At 40.3% G+C, this 23,790-nt stretch overlaps 1 protein-coding gene across 6 annotated transcripts in view; it reads right to left on the reverse strand.

Moving 5' to 3' along the window:
• SMAP1 (small ArfGAP 1) overlaps nt 1-22,884 on the reverse strand; it is a 164,883-nt gene extending 141,999 nt beyond the window's left edge. For 5 of the 6 annotated variants that reach the window (XM_057738323.1, XM_057738320.1, XM_057738325.1 and 2 more), the window contains exon 1: nt 22,561-22,884. In XM_057738323.1, the coding sequence (XP_057594306.1) occupies nt 22,561-22,678 (118 nt within the window). In that variant the 5' untranslated portion in view covers nt 22,679-22,884. Of the gene's footprint in view, nt 1-22,256; nt 22,274-22,560 lie in introns of those variants that run through there. The other variant, XM_057738322.1, reaches the window with a different exon arrangement.
• Between the last annotated feature and the right edge of the window lie 906 nt (nt 22,885-23,790).

Raw genomic sequence — 23,790 nt, forward strand, 5'->3', positions numbered from 1 at the left:
CATTCCAAGTTTTAAAGCATGTTTGCATTACTGCTATTGCCAAATCTATGTTTAAAAAAAAACTGGTTAAGTAAATACTTAATATGTAATCATCCCTCACTTATTAATTTTTTTAATATTCTGCCATTACACAAATATAGTTTGGTTAAGTATTAAAAACCCAGAATGTACCTCCCTTCTCATTGTGTACAGTAGCTGAATTTAAAGAGAATAAAACAATTGAAAAGCTGAAAGCTACCTCTTGTAAAGGTCAAGCGTAACACATTCCAGTTGTCTGGAAAACCATCTACTGCTTTGTCCTCACAAAGCAGAGACTGTGGTTCACTGCCATGTCCTCTCAGTGTCACAGCTTGGACCAAGGCGTTTAACCTCTTAAGTAGTTTATTAACCTCTAATAGGAGATGAGACCAGGTGCCTGACAGGTCTCTTTTTTCCCTCAACTTTCTATAGTTTCATAGTTACAAAAAAAAAATGTAGATCAGAGACTGAAAATTTGTGCAAAGTGCTCAACCGTCACTTACTCACATAGGCTTAGAGCATCTAGGGGTGAATGGTGCAGCTGGCACCAAATTCAGAGGGATGAATGTTCCAGGAATGACCCAACAACTGGTCATGAGAAAATGTGAAAATGAGAGCCAACCCACCCCCAAATGAAGGAGCAAATCATAAAAGACCAACAGCATACTAAAAATGTTCAATTTAAGAGCGTCAAAAATGCAATATAAAAGTGTGATACCATTTTCACCAACCCCATTTAATGAAACTTTTCATGACTGTGAATACCCAGTGACAAGCTGGGTGTCCACTCGTTGGGAGGCAAAGGGGCCCCTCAGCCCAGCAGTACAGGCCCGGCAGGCTCTCCCCCGCCCCACTCCCAGGGACACCTTCCACAGATGGGATCTACTCTCAGGAAGCAACTGTGTGCACACAAAGCTCTGACAGCAGGACTCTGCAACCACAAAAGTCAGAAAGTAAATACCCATCAGTGAGCGGGCAGATCAGCTTTTAAACTGCTTTTAAATTACTATAAAACACTTCCTATCAGCAAGTATTCTGTGCAGAGAAAACCCTTAAACCTCCTTCAATACCCCACTACCCTCACTTTCAGCAAATGACCTCACCCAGCTGTCCCCTCACACTGCAGACCCTCTCACTCTCCCTCCTCATCAACTCTTCCACATTCTTCCTGATCTTCTTCTGTCCAGAGCTAACCACTTCATCTGTCAGGAATCAGTCTTGCGTTAATGTATTAAGTAGGTACGCCACACTTACTTCTTAGAGAACTTGCCCGCTCTTGGCCATGGAGAAGGAACCCCACCTGCTATTCCTGCAGCCCCTCTGCCTCCAGCCAAAACGACAGAGGTCGGCAGGGGGCCCAGGCGGGGCCAGGTCACGTCACTCAGGAATATGGATTACAACCCAAAGAAAGAGACAACCACCTTCAGGAAGCCAAACAGCAGGTCACAGCCTCAGGAGCTGCTGAGGCATAGGCAAACAAATGAATAAGGAGGAAAGCGGTTAGTGAAGGTAAAGCAGGCAAGGAGAGCCGTGCCCTACAGGCCCAGAGATACAGAGCCAAAGGCAGAGGCAGAAATCCAGCTGCCCAGGGACTTTCTAGTTTTCCCAGTCAGGCTGTGGATGTTCTGCTCACTCTGAAACCAGCTAAGACAGAAGCCATAGAGATACTTTTTTTTAATGTGGACCAATTTTTAAAGTCTTCACTGAATTTGTTACAACACTGCTTCTGTTTTATGTTTTGGTTTTTTGGTCACGAGGCATGTGGGATCTTAGCTCCCCAACCAGGGATCGAACCCACACCCCCACCAACCCTGGAAGGCAAAGTCTTAACCACTGGACCACCAGGGAAGTCCCACCATGGAGATATTACTGATTTGCTCACATAACCACCACTCCACACGATTTCTGGGGTGCCAGGAAACAGAAAGCTAAAGAAAGCTATTTCTCAGATTCTGTAGTTAGACTTCTGAATGAGAATGTTTCTACCAGTTAGATGCACTCATGTAATATGTGAAAGCAAAAGTGAAATGGAGACTGTCTTCCTGCCTCTCTGGCTGTTTTCTGCAAGAATACCAGAAGGTAGAATGTCTAGTCTCCAGCCAAGTCTTGGGTGAGAAGCATCAGTTTTGAAGGATGACAGGAAGACCCCACATTCCAGTACAGATCTGTAGGTGTATCAAGCCAGCTGCAGCTTTCTAATCCCAGGATCATAGCTAACTTGGTGTTTTCTCACACTTAACAGTCCAGAGACAGCCTTTGGGTTAGTGGCTCCCTGGCAGCTTAGTTCTGCTGTGATCTGGGACCTGCTCTTCCACCCCAACTAGGCCTTTCACAAGCACCTAATTTCCTGTATTAAAGCATTTCTGCCTACACACCTGGAGTGTTCTGTTGTGCTGAAGCTCTAGTAAAACAACTTCAACTTAAATATACAAAAATTATGATTCTAGTATTCAAAGCCAATGGCTTTTATAAATCTGACTAAACAAAGTTTTACATAAGCCAGAAGAGACAAAGTCAGAAAAATACTGGGTGAGGTCTTATTTTCCAGAAAGAGAATCTCCAAAGTCGCAGTGACCCTCATCAAATACTTAATATAATGTATGAAATACTTCCAAGACCACCGAGATAAATTAGCTTTTCAGATACTGCTTGTAATTGTGGTTATTCAGCTTTCATAAATAACGTCTTAAACTGGCAGCATACATCATTCTCGTGCCGAGCATGCTTCTCCCCCTCCTCAGACATTTATTTATACAACAAATATTTACCTAGCACTTATGTGCCAAGAAGTATCCTAGGCACTAAACAAGAAAGACAAAAATCCCTGACTTCCTACATTCTAGAAAGGGAGACAAACAGTAAACAAAATTAAGCACATACTGAGTGAGAACCAAACCTAGGTGCAGAGGCCAGGCCATATGCACATCTGGAAGAACACTCCAGGGAGACAGAACATCAAGTGTGAAGGCACCGGGGCGGATGCCAGTTAGTACGAGAATGAGTCAAAAATTATCTACACTCCGGTAATATTAAAACTTCTGCTGGCCACAAGGCTTTCCGTTCTGCTTTCCGCTCAAGGCTACTGTCTCCCCAGTCACTGCTGTGCAGGTATGAACATGTTACATCAGTTCATTTGTAACTGCAGTGCAAGCAAAAATGGATGCCCCACTTGTGATTTGTACAAAAGAAGAGCAGCATGCAGTGATTCATTTTTTGTAGTCTAAGGGTGTACCTGGTGCCGTTATTTACTGAAGACTTTGTGAGCAGTATGGAGAAAGTGTTTTGTTGCGAAGAAGTGTGTATGAATGGATAGAGAAGGTCAAGGAAGGTCACACAAGTGTTAGCCATCAAGAAGGAGCCAGACGCCCATCCACATCCATGGCTGATGACAAAATTGAGCGTACACATGAAATGATTCTGTCGAACAGACAAGTGACAGTGGATTATCTGGCAAATCATTGGCAAATCAGCCATGGCTCTGCCTATGAAATAATCCACGACAGACTTAGGTTTTGAAAAGCTTGTGCTGAAGCCTAAACTTTGGATTAAACGTAGAGGACTGCTATCCAAGTGCACTGTGATGTTGCATGACCATGCACATCCTCACACTTCTGCCCAAATTGTCGATGCTCTGCAAAAACTTTCGTTTTGAGGGGTTAAAGCATCCTTCCTGTAGTCCTGATCTTGCTCCATCTGACTTTCACCTGACTTTGGTCCCCCAGAAGCAGCCCTGCGAGGTCGAAGATTCACTTCTGACAAAGAAGTAAAGACAGAGGTGCATTCGTGGCTCGCAGCTTAGCCAAAAAAAATTTTTAATAAGGGAATACGAAAGCTTATTGATGGACAAAGTGTACTGAAAGGCTAAGAGATTATGTCAAAAAATGATGTATTTGTCTTTTCTAAAAGTTAATTAAATTCTACAGCCAGAGTGCAGATAATTTTTGACTCACCCCCCATATATTCAGGAGCAGAGAAGGCGGTGCGGACTGCTATAAGAGCTTTGGCTTTTACTCTGACAAAAATAATGGAGGGTTTCAGGTACAGCAATGACATGATCTAACTACCTGAGTTTTTAAAGATCATTCTGGCAGCTGCGTTAGAACAGACTATGGAGGCAAGAATAACACTGGTAGACCAACTGGGAGACTACTGTAGTCAACATGGGGACAACTCCACCAAAGTTTGGGGCTAAGCAAAAAGGCACAGTAAGATGGGGAAGACTGTCCAAGGAGCAGGCCTAGAGGAGGAAGATGAAGAATCAAGTTAAGACATGTTCACTTGGAGCCACTGAATGAACAACACATGCAGTTGGATATACCAGAATGGAGTTTAGTTATAGTCTGAAGATACGTATCAGGGAGTCATCCACTTACTGTCGATAATTAAAAGCAAGAGACTGGATGAGACCAGCAAGAGAGTGAACACAAACAGAACTGAAGAGATTCAAGAACTGAGTCCTGTGGGGGCAAGCCTCCCTCCTCTCCTGATTGAAAAAAAAAAAATGCTCAATGCTATTTTACTTAAGTTAATTCTACTTCTTTTTCTATCCCCTATGATGGAAAGTCCTAAATACAGAAAGCCTTGGGGTCAAGATGCATTAGTGCCTTACACAACTTCAACTTGTATGGCAATTAGCAGTTATGCCTTACACACAACAGCTGCTCAGAAAATACACGTGAAATGAATATGTCTTTAAGTGACCCCTGGATAAAATACAAGTTAGGGATCAACATTAGAGGTTCTGGTGTATTTTCATGTTTTGCTGCTGTTCTCTTCACTGTGTTCCTAAAAACCAGGATAAGGAAGAAGTAAAATTAGTATCACGTTCATCACTACATTTTGAAATGCTCTATTAACAACAGCTAGTCAGTACTTAAACAGCTTCATGATAACCCTTTTTCTGATCCAGCATCCTATCATAAAATGACTAGGGTCTACCAAAAAGGGCCAACAGCTAATTTATTTACTTCTTAATCACTGTCTTTGTAATAATAGTTTATTTGAAGGTTGTTTTTTTTAACTTCTTTCATTCTCTTGGTATGTTTACGCAGACTCCGAGCACGTTCAGAATAGCTGATATATGCTGAAAAATAGTCATTCAGTATGAGATTACATAAACGTCCAGATACATACTATCATTCAAAACTAGTTAACTAATGTAGTCTTCTAACTGAAGAAAAAAAAATGCATACCCAGGCGAAAGGAACATTTTTAAGTCCAGGAGGGTTCTCCTTATTTGTTGATAGCTTCTTTGAGTTTATTCCTCAAGCATAAAAACTAGAATTTTTCCTAATTTTTATTATCAAAATTTTTCAAGTACAGAAATACATAAAGAACAGTATAGTAAACATACCCACTGCCCAGATTCAACAATTGTTAATATTTTGCCATATTTTCACCTTTTGTGTGTATTGAAGTATCTTAAAGTAACTTCAGGCAAAAGACATCACCCCTAAATACTCCAGTATGAAGCTTTAAAAAATATGAGTTTTCTCCCCATAACCACAATTACCACACCTACCAAATTAACAGTAAGTTCTCAATGTCATCTAATACTCAGTACATATTCTACTTCCCACAATTGTGCCTCCAAAACAATTTTTGTAAAGGACTTTTTTTAAAAAGTATCCTCTCAAGGACCATGCACTGTGTGTGGTTATGTCTCTGAAGTGCCCTATAACTTAGAAGGGCCCCCACTCCCAACTTTTTCCTTATCAATGACTTGGTAAAGAGATATTAAACTCAGGCTCAACGTAAAGAATAATTATGACCTCCACTTTAAATATTTTCAGGGGGTACATACATATATGAAATGTCTCTAATTCAGTATAATGCTCCTTACTTTGTATGAATTCTAAAAATAACTTGAATATAAACACTCAAGGTGTATCATAAAGATTAAAGCTCAGCTGAGTGGTACTGGTCTAAAGATCTGTTACTCAGCTATGGAGTACCAGTAAGTATTATTTGGGACTGATACTCTCCCTCTATAAAAACGTTTACACTAAAATAACTTAGTATAGATCTGATGTGAAAAAATAAGTTTATTCAATCTGAACATATAGTAACTTCAGCTGTCATATACTAAGTAATACATACATGTGTTTTATACATTCAGTTAAACATATGAAAATATTTTTACATGTTTTTCCAATTACATTTATATCTCACAAGGTGTGGGCTGCAGCCTAACACCATACTTCAAAATCTGATAACAGTTTCACTATGAAATTTAAGAACCTCAACGATTTTTTGCCTTCTAGTATGCCTCGTAATTTTTTCTTGATGGCTGGACGTGCTATCCTAGGTAAAAGAAACTGCTATAAAGAGGCCTCAGTAACGTGGTGGTGAGCTGCTGGGGAGGCAACTGTGCTATAGCCCTGTGGCTGTGTTTCAGTTTTCCAGTGAGTCTCTGTCTCTGTACTGGGAACTTTACAAACCTTCACAGTTTTTACCTGCCTTCCTTCCTTCCTGTGGACAGGACGGCTAGATAAGGGGGGAGATGGGATTGCCCTTCTCTCACTGGAAAGGCTAGAGATACCTGGAGTTAGGTATTTCCCTTCCCCCAGGTCAGTTAAGCCCTATTTAAATAATTTCTCCAGAGGCCCTACCTCGCTAAAAAGAACAGAATGCTCTCGTGTATTTCAAAATGCCTCCTTCTCCCCTTTGCCTGCTAGAAGCACTAGGAGCTTTTCTCCCATATGTACTGTGTTGAGCTTCCAGAGGTAAAACTCATAAATGTATGGGACCCTCCCCATGACTAAGTCCCCCTGGAGGGAGCCTCCAGCAATGTGTCAATTACAGTCTGAGTTTTCCCAGCTCTGTACTGGTTCCCAGAGTTGTGACAGAAGTTGTGATTCTCTATATTTACCTGTCTCTGCAATTTTGGGGACAGCAGTTTGCCCTGTGACCTCTTTTCTCTGATGGATCTAAGAAGAGTTGTTGATTGTTCAGTTTGCTCAGCTTTTTTCTTCTTGTTAGGATGGGAGTGGAGACCTGAAGGTCCTTCCAGTCTTGAAGCCAGACCAGAATCTAAAAGTCCCCTCAACTATTTTTTTGAAAACTAGAAAAACATTAATTTACTTAAAAACTACTGTTTCCTGTTGTTTACAGGCATACTTTAACAAATAAGTTAAAAACAGTCAAAAGTATAATTGCGTAAATGTCGGACAAGAGATAAAAGCACAAAAAAGGCAATCAGCTGATAGCCTTGTCTTATCTATGGAAGCGAAATCACTTTCTCCATTAAAAAACAAATTCCAAATAACAACTAATTTTCAGTCAATAATGAGAGGGAAAACTGCTTCTGTACAATAGTTGAGCACAATTCCCACAGGAAAGAAATATTTACTTGAATCTAACAATATGGGGGAAGGAAAGATGGAGTTGGTGGAATCAGGCTTCCTGACTTCAGGTTATACTACAAGGCTACAGGGATCAAGACAGTATGGTACTGGCAGAATATACTGGCAGAAAAACAGAAATATAGATCAATGGAACAGGATAGAAAGCCCAGAGATAAACTACGGTCAACTAATCTATGACAAAGGAGGCAAGGATATACATTGGAGAAAAGAGCCTCTCCAATAAGTGGTGCTGGGAAAACTGGACAGCTACATGTAAAAGAAAGAGATTAGAACACTCGCTAACACCATACACAAAAATACACTCCAAATGGATTAGAGACCTAAATGTAAGGCCAGTCACTATAAAACTCCTGGAGGAAAACATAGGAAGAACACTCTTTGACGTAAATAACAGCAAGATCTTTTTTGATCCACCCCCTAGAGTAATGGAAATAAAAACAAAAATAAATAAGTGGGACCTAATGAAACTTCAACACTTCTGCACAGCAAAGGAAATGATAAGCAAGATGAAAAGACAACCCTCAGAATGGGAGAAAATATTTGCAAATGAATCAACAGACAAAGGACTAATCTCCAAAATATATAAACAGTTCATCCAGCTCAATATCAAAAAAACAAACAACCCAATCAAAAAATGGGCAGAAGACCTAAATAGGCATTTCTCCAAAGGAGACATACGGATGGCCAAGAGGCACCTGAAAAGCTGCTCAACATCACTAATTATTAGAGAAATGCAAATCAAAACTGCAATGAGGTATCACCTCACACCAGTTAGAATGGGAATAATCAGAAAATCTGCAAACAGTAAATGCTGGAGAGGGTGTGGAGAAAAGGGAACGCTCTTGCACTGTTGGTGGGAATGTAAATTGATACAGCCACTATGGAGAACAGTATGGAGGTTCCTTGCAAAAGTAAAAATACAGTTACCATATGACCCAGCAATCCCACTGCTGGGCATATACCCAGAAAACAGCATCATTCAAAAAGACACATGCACTCCAATGTTCACTGCAGCACTATTTACAATAGCCAGGACTTGGAAACAACCTAAATGTCCATCAACAGATGAATGGATAAAAAAGATGTGGTACATATATACAATGGAATATTACTCAGCTGTAAAAAGCAAGGAAACTGGGACATTCTTAGAGACACGGATGGACCTAGAGACTGTCATACAGAGTGAAGTGAGTCAGAAAGAGAAAAACAAATATCATATATATTAACACATATATGTGGACTATAGAAAAATGGTACAAATCAACTGGTTTACAAGGCGGAAACAGACACAGACGTAGAGAACAAACATATGGACACCAAGTGGGGAAAGCAGGGAGGGTTGGGGGGGAATGAATTGGGAGACTGGGATAACAAATTATACGCTCTAAATATATGCAGTTTATTGTATGTTAACTGTATCTCAATAAAGGTTCAAAAAAAAAACAAATTCCAAATAACAACTAATTTTCAGTCAATAATGAGAGGGAAAACTGCTTCTGTAAAACAGTTGAGCACAATTCCCACAAGGAAGAAATATTTACTTGAATCTAACAATATGGGGGAAGTAAGAGCAGCAATAAACTAGTGACCTTTGTATGTAAAAATAATGTAATGAAAACAGAAAAACAGAGAACGTGTCTGTAATCAAATACTGGAATAGAATTTATCTTTTTTTACTTCCTATAATAACCACATCAAAAAGTTAACCTTCCTAATCAGTTACACCTAAAAACTTATGTTAAAATAAATGCAGTTCAGAAAATTTTCAAAATAATAGAACTTAGCCAAAATCAGGAGGAAGAAGCAGTTTTCCTACATCTGAAAACTTGGACAATTATCTTAAAAAGTAATTAGGAGGAAAAAGAAAGCAAAAATATTTTCTGCTTTATTTTTAAAATTCAGCTATAAAGGACACTAACAATGTATGTATATGACAATCTCTTCAACATTTATACCAATATGTTAACAAGACTGGTATGTGTGGGTTTTTTTGTTTTTGTTTTTTTGAATTACCTTGAAATTTTATTTTATTTTTACTGTGGATTTTTTCTCAATTTGAAAAATTGTCGTAAAATACACATAACATAAAAGTTACCATTTTAATCATGTTTAAGTGTACAGTTCAGAGGCATTAAGTACATTCATAATGTTGTGCAACGATCACCACCATCCATCTCCAGAACTCTTTTCATTTTGTAAAACACTCTGCCAATTAAACAACAACTCCTCCTTCCTCTCCCCTCACCTCCAGCCCCTGACAACCACCACTCTCTTTCTATCTCTATGACTTTGACTGTTCTAGGTACTTTATATAAGTGGAATCACACACTATTTGTCTTTTTGTGACTGGCTTATTTCACTTAGCATGATGTCCTCAAGCCTTATCTGTGTTGTAGCATATGTCAAAACTTCCTTCCTTTTGGGGGCTAACATCCCACTGTATCTATACACATTTTGCATATCCATTCACCTATCGATTGCCACTTGGGTTACTTCCATGCCATGTCTTTTTAAACGTGTGTTGCAAAATGTCTCCCTCTGGCATTCAAGGTTTCATTCCCACACATCTGAATTACTATGAAATCCATCCAGGTGGGAACAGAGTGTCAGTATAGCTTTCTTATTGAATTTTGAAATATTCATTAAGATGAAATGAGATAAAACTAAATTTAAAATGAAATGAAACAAAGATTGTCAACCTTCCTACCATTAGATTACCACCCCCCCAATCCTTCCCCTCGAAACCAAGAGCCCTTTAAGCCTGGCCTCAGTAGACTCCTTGAGGCTCAGCCCCACCTTCCTTCCTCCTGCAGGTCCCAGGAAGGACTGAGCAGGTGGGCACAAGGAAGTCCACAGGAAGCAGACATGGAAAGGGCTCCAGCAGGGCATCTAAAGTGGTTAAAGTGGTTTCTTACAATCCCTCATGGTCTACTTCAGCACACCAAGACAAACACCTCACGTGAGAAGCAGCACAATGGCCTGGAGAGTCATCTGGCAGAGTTCAGTTAGAATCCTACACCAAAGCATCTTTGACAAGTTAAGTCTCAGGATTCCCATCTATAACGTGGGGAATTTCATCCCCTTGGGATTGCTGTGGACTTGCATAAAGTATTTATATAAAAGCAGGACAAGACTCTCAATTCATGGGAGAGAGAACCCACAGGGCTAAGTGCTCTGGTCAAGCACAGTAACAGCACAATTTTGCACCATGTCTCATTCCTGTTTAAATACCTGGTAAAATGGCTGTGACTGAAATGTTCAGTGACGTTGTACACGGGACTGTACCTGCTTTTGTCTTTATCTTCAAAACTCACTCTGGCAGATAACAGAGTAAGAATCAGGAGATTTCAGGAACCTGACTTTATATGCATTTCAGTTTATCTATAATCACGCTCCTTTCTACTGCTGTTCAGAAAGCAAGGTTGTTTGCAGATTCATATCCAACATTTACCAACTACTCGTACATATCAGACTCTGTATAAAGGCTTCATATACGTTATGTCATGCAATAACCATCATAGATAATCCTATCAATTTATCAACATTTATTATGACTATGCAAGTTTAATATTAAAATCGTATACAGGAAACATTACTATCAAGGAGAGACAACTGAGGAATATCCACCTATGCCCCATTCACCATTAGGGACATGATATTTAACTTTAAGTAGAACAGTTTTAAAAGCAGAAATTTTCCCTTTTCTTTCCTTTAATGAGGTCTATTTCTTCTAACGTACTGAAATTTCAGTTTTCATAAGAATAACTATACAGGGTTAGAGGCATAAAATCACATACACTGTTCTTTAAGGGGGTATAAAGCACTTAAAGCTGACTTTGGAATCTAAGACCCTATGTAAGATGTGACTTTATACTCCTAAGACTGGCAGGTACAGCTACCTATTATCAAGTTCATGCCCCATGGTCTGCCACGAAATGTAACGCACAATTCTGTTCTGAGGTACCTATTCAAATATATGTCCTACTGTCATGAGCCCCTACACAGGATTGGAGTAAACTATCTCCGCTGACATTAAAAAATAGAACTTTACTCAACACCAGCAAAGAATTATTAAGAAAAGCCATAAACTTAAGGAAAACCCTCTTTGATTACAAAGTCTAGATGCTGAAAAGGCATATTAATAGAGCAATAACTTATTTTTGCAAAGTACAATAGAAAGCCATTAAAATCAGGGAATCTTTCCAAATCAATGACAGGGGAATTCCCTATATGCACAACCACATAACAAGTAAATTTTAATTTTTTTAACAAATTTGAAGAAACTGCAGCAGACACACAATTAATAAAGATACAATCCAACTTAACTACTTTCTGGAACAGGATAAGGTATGCAGGCAAAGACCTGCCTTTACTAAGCTGGAAGAGAACCTCAGAAACTGAAGACTCCCTGTGAAAGGGTCCCAGGTTGCTGTTTATGATTTGAATTTCCTTCAAACAATGACTTCCAAGTCTTAGGAAGTGGGCCACTGGTCTCACGACAAAAAATTCCAATATCATAGAATCAAAAAGCTCCTCAGAGTTAAAAGTACTAAATGGCATCTTTAGGTTAATGTTATGACAATCTTATCTATAAACTGTATTCTCATTACATCCCTACAGATTATCATAGTGCCTAATAGAAAATCCCGCACCCTAGGGGCACCAAAAAACTGATGTTCTAAAGAAACTTCAGAGCTGTGTAGGAATAACACAACTTCCCAAGAAAAAACAAAAGGTTAAAGCAATGATGTCCATAATATTTTTAAGTACTCATTAGTATTCTGATGGATTTGAAAAGGGGGGAGAGGGGTACCAATCAAGGATTCGTCACACTTTAAGCCAGGAACAAGAAAAGTACTACTTTTGCAAACTCTTTACTCAGACCAGGGAAGAGAAAAATAACTTTTGGAGTGTATATGTCGTAAAGACTTAAGTAATTTAGAACCTGCTATATAATCTACAGCAATTGTTAATATCACCAAATGAATAAAATGATATACTGGTACAGCATTTTACTTTTAAAAAATAGTTACCCTCCCTCACCCCCAATCCCTGGCAACCCTGATCTATTTTCTTCTAGAAAGTTTTACCTTTCTAGAAGTCCATATAATTGGAATCATAAATCATATAATCTTCTGTGTATGGATTCCTCACTAAGCATAATGTTTTTAAGATCCATCCACATTACTGACTGTATCACTAGTTTGTTTCTTTATATTGCAAAGTTTTATTTCATGGTATGGATGTACCACAGTTTGTTTATCCATTTATCAACTGATGGACATTTGAATTGCTACCAGTGTTTGGCTATTATGAATTAAAGCTGCTATTAACATTCTAGTACAAGTTTTTTCTTATTCTTAAGCTGTGGTATTTCTTTATATATTCTTTGGAGTCCTTATCAGATACATCTTCTGCAGTTTATGATTTTCTCTTTCATTTTAACAGTGTCTTGAAAAGCTAAAGTTTTTAATTTTTATTAAGTTCATTTTCACAATTCTATCTTTATTGATTGTGCTTTTGGGTCCTATCCAAGAAATCTTTGCCTAACCCAAGATCCCAGCAATTTTCTCCTATGTTCTCTTCTGGAAGTTTTATAGTTTTAGCTTTTAAATTAATTTTATTATTCTTGTCAGGTTAATTTTCATGCATAGTATGAGTTAAAGGTCAAGGAACATTCTTTTGTTGTATAAGACTATCCTTTCTCTATTGAATTACCTTGGCACTTCTGTTAAAAATTAGCTGACCTTATATGTGAGTCTATTTCTTGACTATTGTGTTCCATTAATCTATGTCTGTCCTTCGACCAATACCACGCTGTCTTAATTACAGTAGCTTTATATTAACTGTTGAAGAGAGGTTGTGTAAGAAACCCAATGTTCTTTTGCTTTTTCAAAATTGTTCAGATTTGGGGGGTCACCTCTGCATTTCATTATAAATTTCAGAATCAACTTGTCAATTTCTATCAAAAAAGCCTTATGAGATTTTGACTGAGATCCTCTTGAATCTATAGATTAATGTGGAGAGAACTAACATCTTAAAAAGATTGTGTCTTCTAATCCATGAACATGGTACATCTCTCCATTCCTTTAGCGATTCTTTAATTTCTCTCAGTAATCTTTGGAGTTTTCAGCATACAAGTCCTGCATATATTTTGTTACGTTTATCACTAACTTTTCATATTTTTTTACAATTGCAAATGGTAATTTTTATTTCAACTTCCAACTGTTTGTTGCTGGTATATAGAAACAGTTAATTTTTCTATAATCACCTTGATTCCTACAAACTTGATAACTCAATTACTGGTTCTAATACCTTCTGTATAAATTTCTAAGGATTTACTACATAAATGGTGATGTTGCAGAGTCTGTTAAATGACTCCTGCGTGCATATGAGATTTTAAAAATAATTTCTGTGAGAATGGCTAATTTAAACTGTACTCACTTCACCATCCTATGCCCTCTTAAGTACATCCAAAGCAGTACCTATTATAAAAATATAGGTTCAATATACAATTTTATCACAAATCCACTTGTGGTAAGCAGAATAACAGCCCTAAAGACGTCCAATACCTGGATCTGTAAATATGTTACTTTCCATGGCAAAAGAAATTTTGCAGGTATGATTAAGGACATTGAGATTGTGTCCTCCTGAATTATCTAGATAAACTCAATGTAATCACAGCAATGATGGAAGCAGAGAGGCAGACAGAGAGGGATCTGAAGATGACACCCTGAAGACGGAGGAAACAACAATGAGGCAAACACCTCAGGTCTAGAAGCTGGAAATGATAAGAAAACAGATTCTCCCCTAGAGCCTCCAGAAGGAACACCTGTGCTCAGTAAAACTCATTTTGCACTCTAACCTCCAGAACTATAAGATGATAAATTTGTGTTGTTTTAAGTCACTAAGTTTGTGATAATTTATAATATCAGCAACAGGAAATTAATATACCAGTGGTGATCATTTCACTTCAATAAACATATTTCTGCTAGTTTTTTGGCACCATACACCAACACCACCCTACACTGAAAGCAACTTTCAAGAGTAGAAATGCATGAACTAAAAAAATCTACACCGTATCACTCAGCCAAAAAAAGAATGAAATATTGCCATTTGCAGCAACATGGATGGACCTAGAGAATATCACACTTAGTGAAGTAAGTCAGACAAGGACAAATACACAATGTCACTTATATGGGAATCTAAAAACACAAATTGGGAATTTCCTGGCTGTCCAGTGGTTAGGACTCTGTGCTTTCAATGCCAAGGATAAGGGTTCAATTCCTGGTCGGGGAACTAAGATCCCAGAAGCTGTCTGGTGCAGTCAAACAATAAAATAACTAAAAACTAAAAAATAACACAAATCAATCTATGTACAAAACAGAAACAGACACACAGACACTGAAAACAAACACATGGTCACCAAAGTTGGGGGGGAGGGCCGGGAGGGACAAGTTAGGAGTATGGGATTCACAGATACAAACTACTCTATGTAAAATGAATAAGCAACAAGGATTTACTATATAGCACAAGAATTATATTCAACATCTTGTAATAACCAGTAATGGAAAATAATCTGAAAAAATATACATATATATAACTGAATAACTCTGTTGTATACCTGAAACTAACACAATATTGTAAACCAACTATACTTCAATTTTTTTAAGAAGTCCACACTAAACCATATTTTTTATAAATTTTCTTAGAAGATAAAGCTATTCTAAATATGATTTGCTACACAATTTTAAAAATTCCTTTTATTTTCTTTTTAAGTTTGAGTCCAAGCTGATCCTTGTTCCTTGAAATTCACTCTTTACAAAAGATCAATGGCAGACATCTGAAGGTCCGTCATCAATCACTCTTAGAAGCAATCACTTGGATCTCTTATAAAAGGAAGACTAAAAGTTGTTGGGGGGAGTGGCAAAGAGAATAGAGGACTACTAGAAAGCTTATAATTCTCTCCCCTTTGGACCCTCAAAGTCCTCACATTTACTACTCAAAACACATGTGCACAAGAAATTCGCATGTATTTCCAAAAGCGCCTTATATAAGCTCTGTTTTAAATAAAATATTTTCAAAAAATCATTTCTATATGATACTACAGCTAAATGCCATTCAGAGTTAACAAAACTCCACCTAACACCTTAGGCAAAAAATACTGACACTGATAAATGTACATGAGTAATTGAAAATGTAATACACCTATAGGTCTTTTCTTCAAAATGATGAATAAGAGCATGTCTTGGCTTTAGTAGTTGACTGGAAGAGGTGGTGATTTCTTTGATTTTACTCTACTCCAAGAAAGCATTAAAATGGAAAAGTTTCACACAAAAGGACTTCTCAACCAGTGAGGAATATTCCTGTTAGTTACATGATATGCCTTGAAATAATTAAAAATAATACCAAGTAGGGACTTCCCTGGTGGCGCAGTGGTTAAGAATCCACCTGCCAATGCAAGGGACATGGGTTCGATCCCTGGTCCAGGAAGATCCCACATGCCGTGGAGCAACCAAGCCCATGTGCCACAACTACTGAAGCCCACTTGCGCCTAGAGCCCATGCTCTGCAACAAGAGAAGCCACCAAGCTGAGAAGCCCACACACCGCAATGAAGAGTACCCCCAGCTCTCTGCAACTAGCAAAAGCCCAAGCCCAACATAAATTAATTTAAAAAAAAACAAATAAATTTGCTCAGCAAGATGTAAGTCATCAGTGAAAGTCTTTAAAAAGTATAAAGGTTTGATCATGATCCAAAATTCAGTAAGACCCCAAAATATTTTACACCCTCAATAATAATTATATACCATCAATAAAAGAATTTTTTAATTAACAATAATAGTAAATACTGACATAGAAGTGACAAGAGGTAGGGAATTCAGGGAAACAACAACAGACCATGAAAGGATGAAATAAATCTTTGCAGTAAAGCTCAACTAGGACAGAGTCACCAAGCAAATTAAAGGCAAAGCTTAGACTCTAACCTGGCTTTACTAAATATTGCCCACGTTTGCATACATTTGGCAATAATCTCTCAGAGAAATACCATAAGTCAGCTTGAAGGTGATAATCTCTTCCCCCATCATGAATTTCAACAACAAAAGCAAGTGTTTTCTTTTAAAAAGGGAGCATGCAGTTAACAACATACACTCTGGAGCTAGATCTCCTGGGTTCAAAAGCTTGACTCTACAGTCCAAGGTACAAGGAGTGAAGCTGGGGAGAAATCAGGCACAAAGGTGCAAGTGCCCCCTTTCAGTGGAGCTGCACCAAATATGCTTCTCATCAATGAGTTCTGACAACAGACATGAAATGTCACCAACCAGGGAAGCTCACCATGCCTGGGGGTTTTGCCCAGTGGCTTGCCTAGCACACATGCAATTTCCAGACTCCCAAAAGGAAAGCAGGTGTTCAGCATAAACCACACTATTTGTACAAAGCGTTCATGCACAGTGACTGGCTTATCACTTAGGGTGGTGAGACCCTTCCCAAATCCAAGCTCCCTGATGCCAGCCAGGGGCCAACCCTGCAATCAGTCCTGCTTCCAACAGACCAACAGATCCTTTAAAATGGACCTCATCGACCTGTTCCTTGAGTCATTCCCAGCTCCTAGAAAAGTGCCTGAAATATATGGTAGCCATCAAAAAAAATTTTAATGAAAAAATTTCTAGGACTTCCTTGGTGGTCCAGTGGTTAGGACTCTGCGCTTCCATTGCAGGGGAAACGAGTTCGATCTTGGTCGGGGAACTAAGATCCCACATGCCACAGGGTATGACCAAAAAAACAAACAAACAAAAACTGTCTGGCTCTACCACTTCCTAACTGTATAACCTTGGGAAAGTTGCTTAAGTTCTGTGTGCCTCGTTTCCTCATTTGTAAGACAGAGTAATATTACCTATCTCAAAATATTGTTTTGAGGATTAATTATATATGTTAATTAATACATGTAAAAGTACCTGGCAAGAAGGAAGTACCATATAATTTATTTGTATACACGTAGTATTATTTGCCTTTTTTATTTGAACTTCCAACCTTACAGTTTTACCTTCTCCAAGTCAGAGTGAGTTCTCCCCGTAATAAATTAACGAACCTATGATCCACACATAGATTAGAACTTAACTGATCACTGTTTCATATCTATTGAGATCCCTAAGTACTTTGTGGACCACATCCAAAACTTTTTAGCACACGTGACAGTACCTGAAATGACACTTAATTTTGTAATGCCCAGAAAATACTGACTTACCAACAAAATTATAACTCTAAGTCAACTCTCTACAGTGGTCAGAATGGGAGGCAGGCAACACTTCTGCGAATAATCACAACTTAAACAAAACGGCCTCCAAGTTTCTTTGATCCTCTTCTATTGAGAAATGGAGAGAAAAATGAGTTGATTCTATCCAGGGAAAAGACTAGCAGCAGCAGCAGCAGAAAAGGCGTGAGTTTATAATGTATTCAATACATAATTACAATGTCAAATATTTGACTTTGCCTTATAGACAGCATGGGTTTGGGTCTGTACAAGTCAGTAAGGGCAACACACATATCTTGTACAGCAAGAGTTAAGGAGATGTAAATTTACTTAGTGAAACCAAGTAATGAAAGAACATTTTAATCTCAAAAAAGAAAAAGACAAAGAAGCATTGGGAGGGAAAAAGCAGGGGACCACATGCAGCCAAAGTTATAAACGGATGAATCAGAGAGACCCGTGGTTTCCATCCCAACTCCGACACCAGAATTCTGCATGTCATCATCAGGGGAACCTCAGCATCCACAGAATTATTTGAACAGACCTGCCAGACTGAAGCTTAGAATTCTGGGGGAGCTTTTAGATTGTCAGGTCTCTTTAGATGAATTATAATCACAGACTTTTGTTTACCTGAATTTATCCTACAAGCATCAACATCATCATAAACACCTCAAGGTGAACTTGACTTTTTAATAAGCACTACTTCAAAATAGGTTTATATAAGAACTCTTAAATATCAAACACAATGAAAAATGTTCCACAACCTCAACTGCCCACAGTGGACTCTAGGACCGGGTCTCACAATCCCTATTTCACGTTTCTAATTTGTGAAGAGGCTAGAAAGCTAAAAGGCTCCCTTGAAGGCAAGGGACTAGACATTAACTAGGTCCGCCAATGGTCTGCACATGGAAGGCACAAGCGCGGCAGAGGCCATCTTTCCACTGGACAACCGACAAAAACGTCTAACAGACACTGAAGTCCTGGTTCTCTGGTCAGTTTATGGGTGAGAAGCAGCCATGGCAGTAGTGGCAGCGGCAACAGTGTGTGGCCTTGAAACCAGAAGTCCAGCAGTAGCTCCCTGACCGGAGCCCTTTGTTCCAACCAGCTCTTTCAACTATGCTAAGCAAGGTATTCCTTGATAGAAATTATATGATAGCTACAGAGGTTCTGTTTCCTGCCCTATCAGCTGACTTATCACACATTCACATTAAGAGAGTTCAGGTCCTCTTACACCCTTGCTGGGACCACTGCTATAACCAGGTGACTTGCCAGCTACCTCTCACCACTCCAGCTCTTCCTCTGACCAGCCATCACCAAAATCTGATCATGCTTAAAGACAGTTCACCTAAATAAGGGTCGTACGGATACCTCTTATGTTCTTTTGTAACCCTGACTGTGTCCTTTAATTCCTTCTCCACCTGGTGAATGACATCTCACCCCACCTTCAGAACCGGGCTCAAAGGAGACTGCTTCTGGGAATCTTTCCCCACAGGGTCACTCCTCATGTCCAAAGGTGCACTCACATCCGCACACCTGCTGCCTGCCCTCAGCTCTGTGCTCATTCACATCCACTCATTCAAAAGGTATTTGCTAAGTTGCATCTACCTACTATATGTCACCCACTGTGCCGAGGGCTGGGGCTACAAGGCAAAACAAGACAGACAAGGTCTCTTCCCTCTTAAGCTATACTCCAACCCCTGATTTCCCAATAATTACCCAAATAATGTTTAATTACAATTGTGGTAAGTGTAATAAAGGACTCAAGGTGTGTCTCACATGTATAAATGGAAGCCTAACCTAACCTGGGAAGATCAGGGAGAATCATTTCCTGTGAAGAGACACTTAAGCAGAAACTGGAAGATAGGTAAACTGACCAGGTTAAAAATTGTTAGAGAGTTTCCTAGGCAGAAGAAACAGCACGTGCAAAGGCCCTGAGACAGCAGTCTAGGAGCTGTGACAAAAGGACAAAAGTCGGGGTGCAAGGAGAACAGCAACCCAAAATAAAAGGCAAGGGGGGGCACTGCTTACAACCACTATTCTAACACTAAGTACCCTGTTTTGGAATTATTCATGTGCAAAAATGCAGCCCCCACTAAACAAGCTCCTTCAGGTCTTACAAACATGTTTAGTCCTCTAATCCAATACAGCGCTTAGCAGTGTGCCCTCAGGTCAAGATCATGGAGTGAAAAAACGAGTGTGTGGTATGAGTCAAGAGCTTAAGCTCTCCATACCAGGCAGTCTCTAGGGTTCAAACACCTTCTGCTTCTGACCACCCCAAAACTTACTGGGCGAGAGACACATCTTCATGCCTATCTATGCGTGCTTAGAATCACAGCTAGTAATAACCACAGATGGAACTTTAAACAATGAAAAGTAAACTTTAGGGTGGCAAGGGGTTGTAAATCCTCACTGCTCCATAAAATGTCCCCAACTAGTAACCAACAGAACTGCTTTCAAACTGCCACAGAGTCCTGAACAAGGCCGGGGACAAGATGGGCGGCACCATCTGCCTGTCATTCTCTGGTCGCTCAACAGACTTGCTAACAGTACAACCAAGAGCAGAAAACTGGCACCTATGCCATCCTTTTCTCCTTCCTTATCTCTCAAATACTATCAAATGGGGACGTACACACTGGTGACTCAATAAGAAAACGTCAAAATCCAAGTGACAGACTTCTGCCAGTTAGTATAAGGCAACAGAATAGGGAAATCTCTAGCCCTAAACTTTAGTTCTGGTACAAAGAGCAGTGCGGGAAGCATTCTTTTTAAGAAAAAAAATTGAATTGACTAGGAAATAGCTTCAAAATACATGAAAAGCTTGATGTAGTTTACTGGGCAGTGAGGAAAACATCAATACATATATACAGTATGGACTCACTTTACAATAACTGAGCTGTAAAATAAGACTTTAGCATGTCTTTCAAAAGTACATTTAATCAGAATTTCACTACCTACATGTAATAAGCCAACAATTCCACTAAGAGAGATCCTAATGGAGCTGAAACATACCAAAGACGCAAAAACTTTACAAAATATATTTAGTCATAGCAACTGCCCAATCATGTCAATTTTTTCAATTATTACAACTATGAAATCAAGTCTCATTCAACCAGTAAGTGATTTGAACTGTACTTTTTTTTCCCTGAAAGATCAAGATAAAACAGTGAAATAATTTAGATCATTTAAACACTATTCTAGATTTAGCAGCAACAGTAAAAAGTGATGACCTTTCTAAATCATGACTGTGGCAGTCACGCCCTTCACACCACATCCTCCAGCTCTTGGTACTGCTCTCTTTTCTCCCACTTCCTCCACTTCTCAAAAACAAACCAATCCACAAACAAAAGACCAAAGAAAACCAAAATTAAAAAAGACATCCATTCAATAAATATCTACTGACCTCAGTGGCAATCCAGCTAGTGAGCAAAACTAACACTCCCTATTCCTCAGGTCAGAAAAAGTAAAATTTTTGTCCTAAATTGAGAAGTACCTGATTCTCCTTCTCCCACCTCAAAAAGAGTAAATGGAAATGTCAACATGTGGTAAATAATGGCTTTTTTTAACCTATAAATTATTTTAGGAAGCATTAACGAAAATCTGATTTTATAAAGTACTTTTTTGGCAGAAAGAAATTTGAACAAAAATTATTTTTTAATGATTTTTACATGTAAGGAAGGTCATTGTTGAAACTGTTATTCAATTTTTAATGAATAGATTTAATACTTACTAGCATCTCTAACTATGTTACTTATCATTCAAAATGCATACTACATAACCTCAGCTCCTTTCTGTTTCTGGCCTTTTAATGGCCCATTTTCCAGTGTTTTACTAGTGCAGTGATGAGTGAGCAATTGAGCGTCAATAAAGAACAGCATTCCCCCAAAATCACACACATAACATCAGGTAAACAAATACTAGGGCGATAATCAGGCACTTTCAACTCATTACCTGAAAGATAAATATGACGTTGACCCAAACGACTTACTATGATATTGAAAAGTGCTTCCTAAAATGATCTAGTTACAGTTTGGCCACATGACCTCCCAGTAGCCCAGGACCTGTCACGGTAGTAAAGTAACCTGCCGATGGTGTGTGGCTGAGTCTCATCAAACATTACCTGCCCTCTGAGACATGACTCATTTGTACAGTATTGAGGAAGAACAGGAAAGCTTCGGGAAATGTCTAGGTCAAACAACGCAGAAATCTTAAATGACATTCCCAGAGCCTGCTGCTCTGGAAGGAACTCCCCCCCTCCCCATCTCTCACTAGATAAACCAATTTACAAACAAGACTTTTTTTTCTAGCCGTAAAAGAGGTTTGTTTTTTAAAATACCTGAAATATTTTTCTTATGAGGTTACTTATAAGACATTAAATATACATCAGATCTCCAAAGCCAAAACATATAGGCTAAAAATAGTGCATCTATTTCAAAGGCTGAGGCAGAAGCCCTGCAACTGAACAAACTAAAATTAGGTTCTTCTCGTCTCTGGATCTTGAAAATGCACCTTCAACGTTTAGGGGGCACACAAACCAGTGTCCACACATATAACCCCCAAGCTAGCTAGTCGGAGAGGATCGAATTAAAACCTCCAGGAGCAGAAGCCCAGGATCCAAGAGACTCACATAACGAAATTCCTCCTGGTTCCGGCTAAAACCCAGACGAGAACACACTACGGATGAAAGCTGGTCCTCATCGCCCGCCCTCCCGCCCCAGTTGCCGCACTCGGTGAGCTCCGACCACCGGGAGGACCACCGCGTCGCCAGCCCTGTCCCGGGCGCCCAGCCCCGCAGCCCGAGCGGAAGACGCGGCCCGCCCGGCGGCCCCACCCGCGGAGGCACCTGCCCGGCCGCCCGCTCCGGCCGCGCCCGGGACCCCGGGGCATCGCCGAGGGGCCCTGAGCCGGCCCCGAAGGTCACGCCGAGCTACCTTTGGCCTCGCAGTCGGCGCAGTACTTGTTGTCCTCCTCCCTCAGCAGCTTGGACAGGATGAGCTGGTGCTGCTCGTTCAGCTTCTGTGCCTTCTCCCGGCACGAGCGCGTCGCCATCACGGCGGCGAAGCGAACGCAGGAGGGGGCCGCGCAGCTGGACGCGCCGGGCGCCGCGGGGCCGCGGGGACTTGACCGGGAAGCAGCGGCCGCGGCTGGAACAGGAGGAGAAGCGGCAGCGGCGCCGACGTGTCCCGCCTCCTCGCCGGGCCGGCCCCGCACGCACAGCCGAGCCGCCGAGGAGGCGGTCTCGGGGCCGAGGCTTCCGGGAGGCGCTGCCGGAAGGAACGGGCGCCGACGTGTTGCGCATGCGCGGGCCTCCCGGGAAAGCGGCCCGCCCGGTGCTTCCTCCGAAGGCTTGCGAGCTGGTAGTTCCGGGAAGACGCTGCGCGCTGCCCGCGGTGGGCCTCCCCGGCTTGCAGATACGGTTAATGCTTGGGGCCTTGGGTCCCACCCGGTAAAGGAAGACCTTTCCAAGTGCTTCCTCGCCTTTGCTCTTGCGGCATGATATTGGAAAGGCAGAAATAGTGATTGGGTGGACACTTTCATTCATTCAACGTTTCTTCACGGGCACTTTGGAAACAGGCACTGGCCTAGAGTTGAAGACCCGCATGTAATCAAATTGGCAAAACCGCCTCTTACGTTGTAGAGGACATGACATGTATTGAGGGCCAACGTTGGTTGATGGTCACTCTGTGCCTTGAGCTGTAAGTCATCTAATCGTATCACAGCCCTTACTAGTGTTGTCCTCGTCCTACAGACGAGGCCCAGAGGAGTGAGGGGACTTGCCCAGGTTACGAGCTGCTGGGTGCAGGCGCTGAGGTTCAGACCCAAAGCAGTAAGGCCTCACTCCCTTAAGGAGGGGAAGGAGAGTGGCCGAGAAACCAAGGGCCCTGGGCATTTTCACATTAATGAGAAGCTTTATCAACAGTGACCTTTAATGCAAGAAGAACACTAGGGAAAGAACACACTCTTGATTGGAGCCCAGAGCTTCCCAATACAGGCCCGTGGGATTTGAACCCTGGGTGAGGGAGTTTGAATGTTTTGGCGTGCTGTGGCTTATTAGCAGTTTCTAACATGGAACTTAGGTAATCAGAATAAACATGGGGCTTGCCTGTGGTGAGGCAGACACTAAGAAAGAAACTGGGCAGGAATCTGTGCATTATAGGGCC

This window comes from Hippopotamus amphibius, chromosome 6 (genome assembly GCF_030028045.1).
Source record: "Hippopotamus amphibius kiboko isolate mHipAmp2 chromosome 6, mHipAmp2.hap2, whole genome shotgun sequence".
NCBI classification, from domain to species: Eukaryota; Metazoa; Chordata; class Mammalia; order Artiodactyla; family Hippopotamidae; genus Hippopotamus; species Hippopotamus amphibius.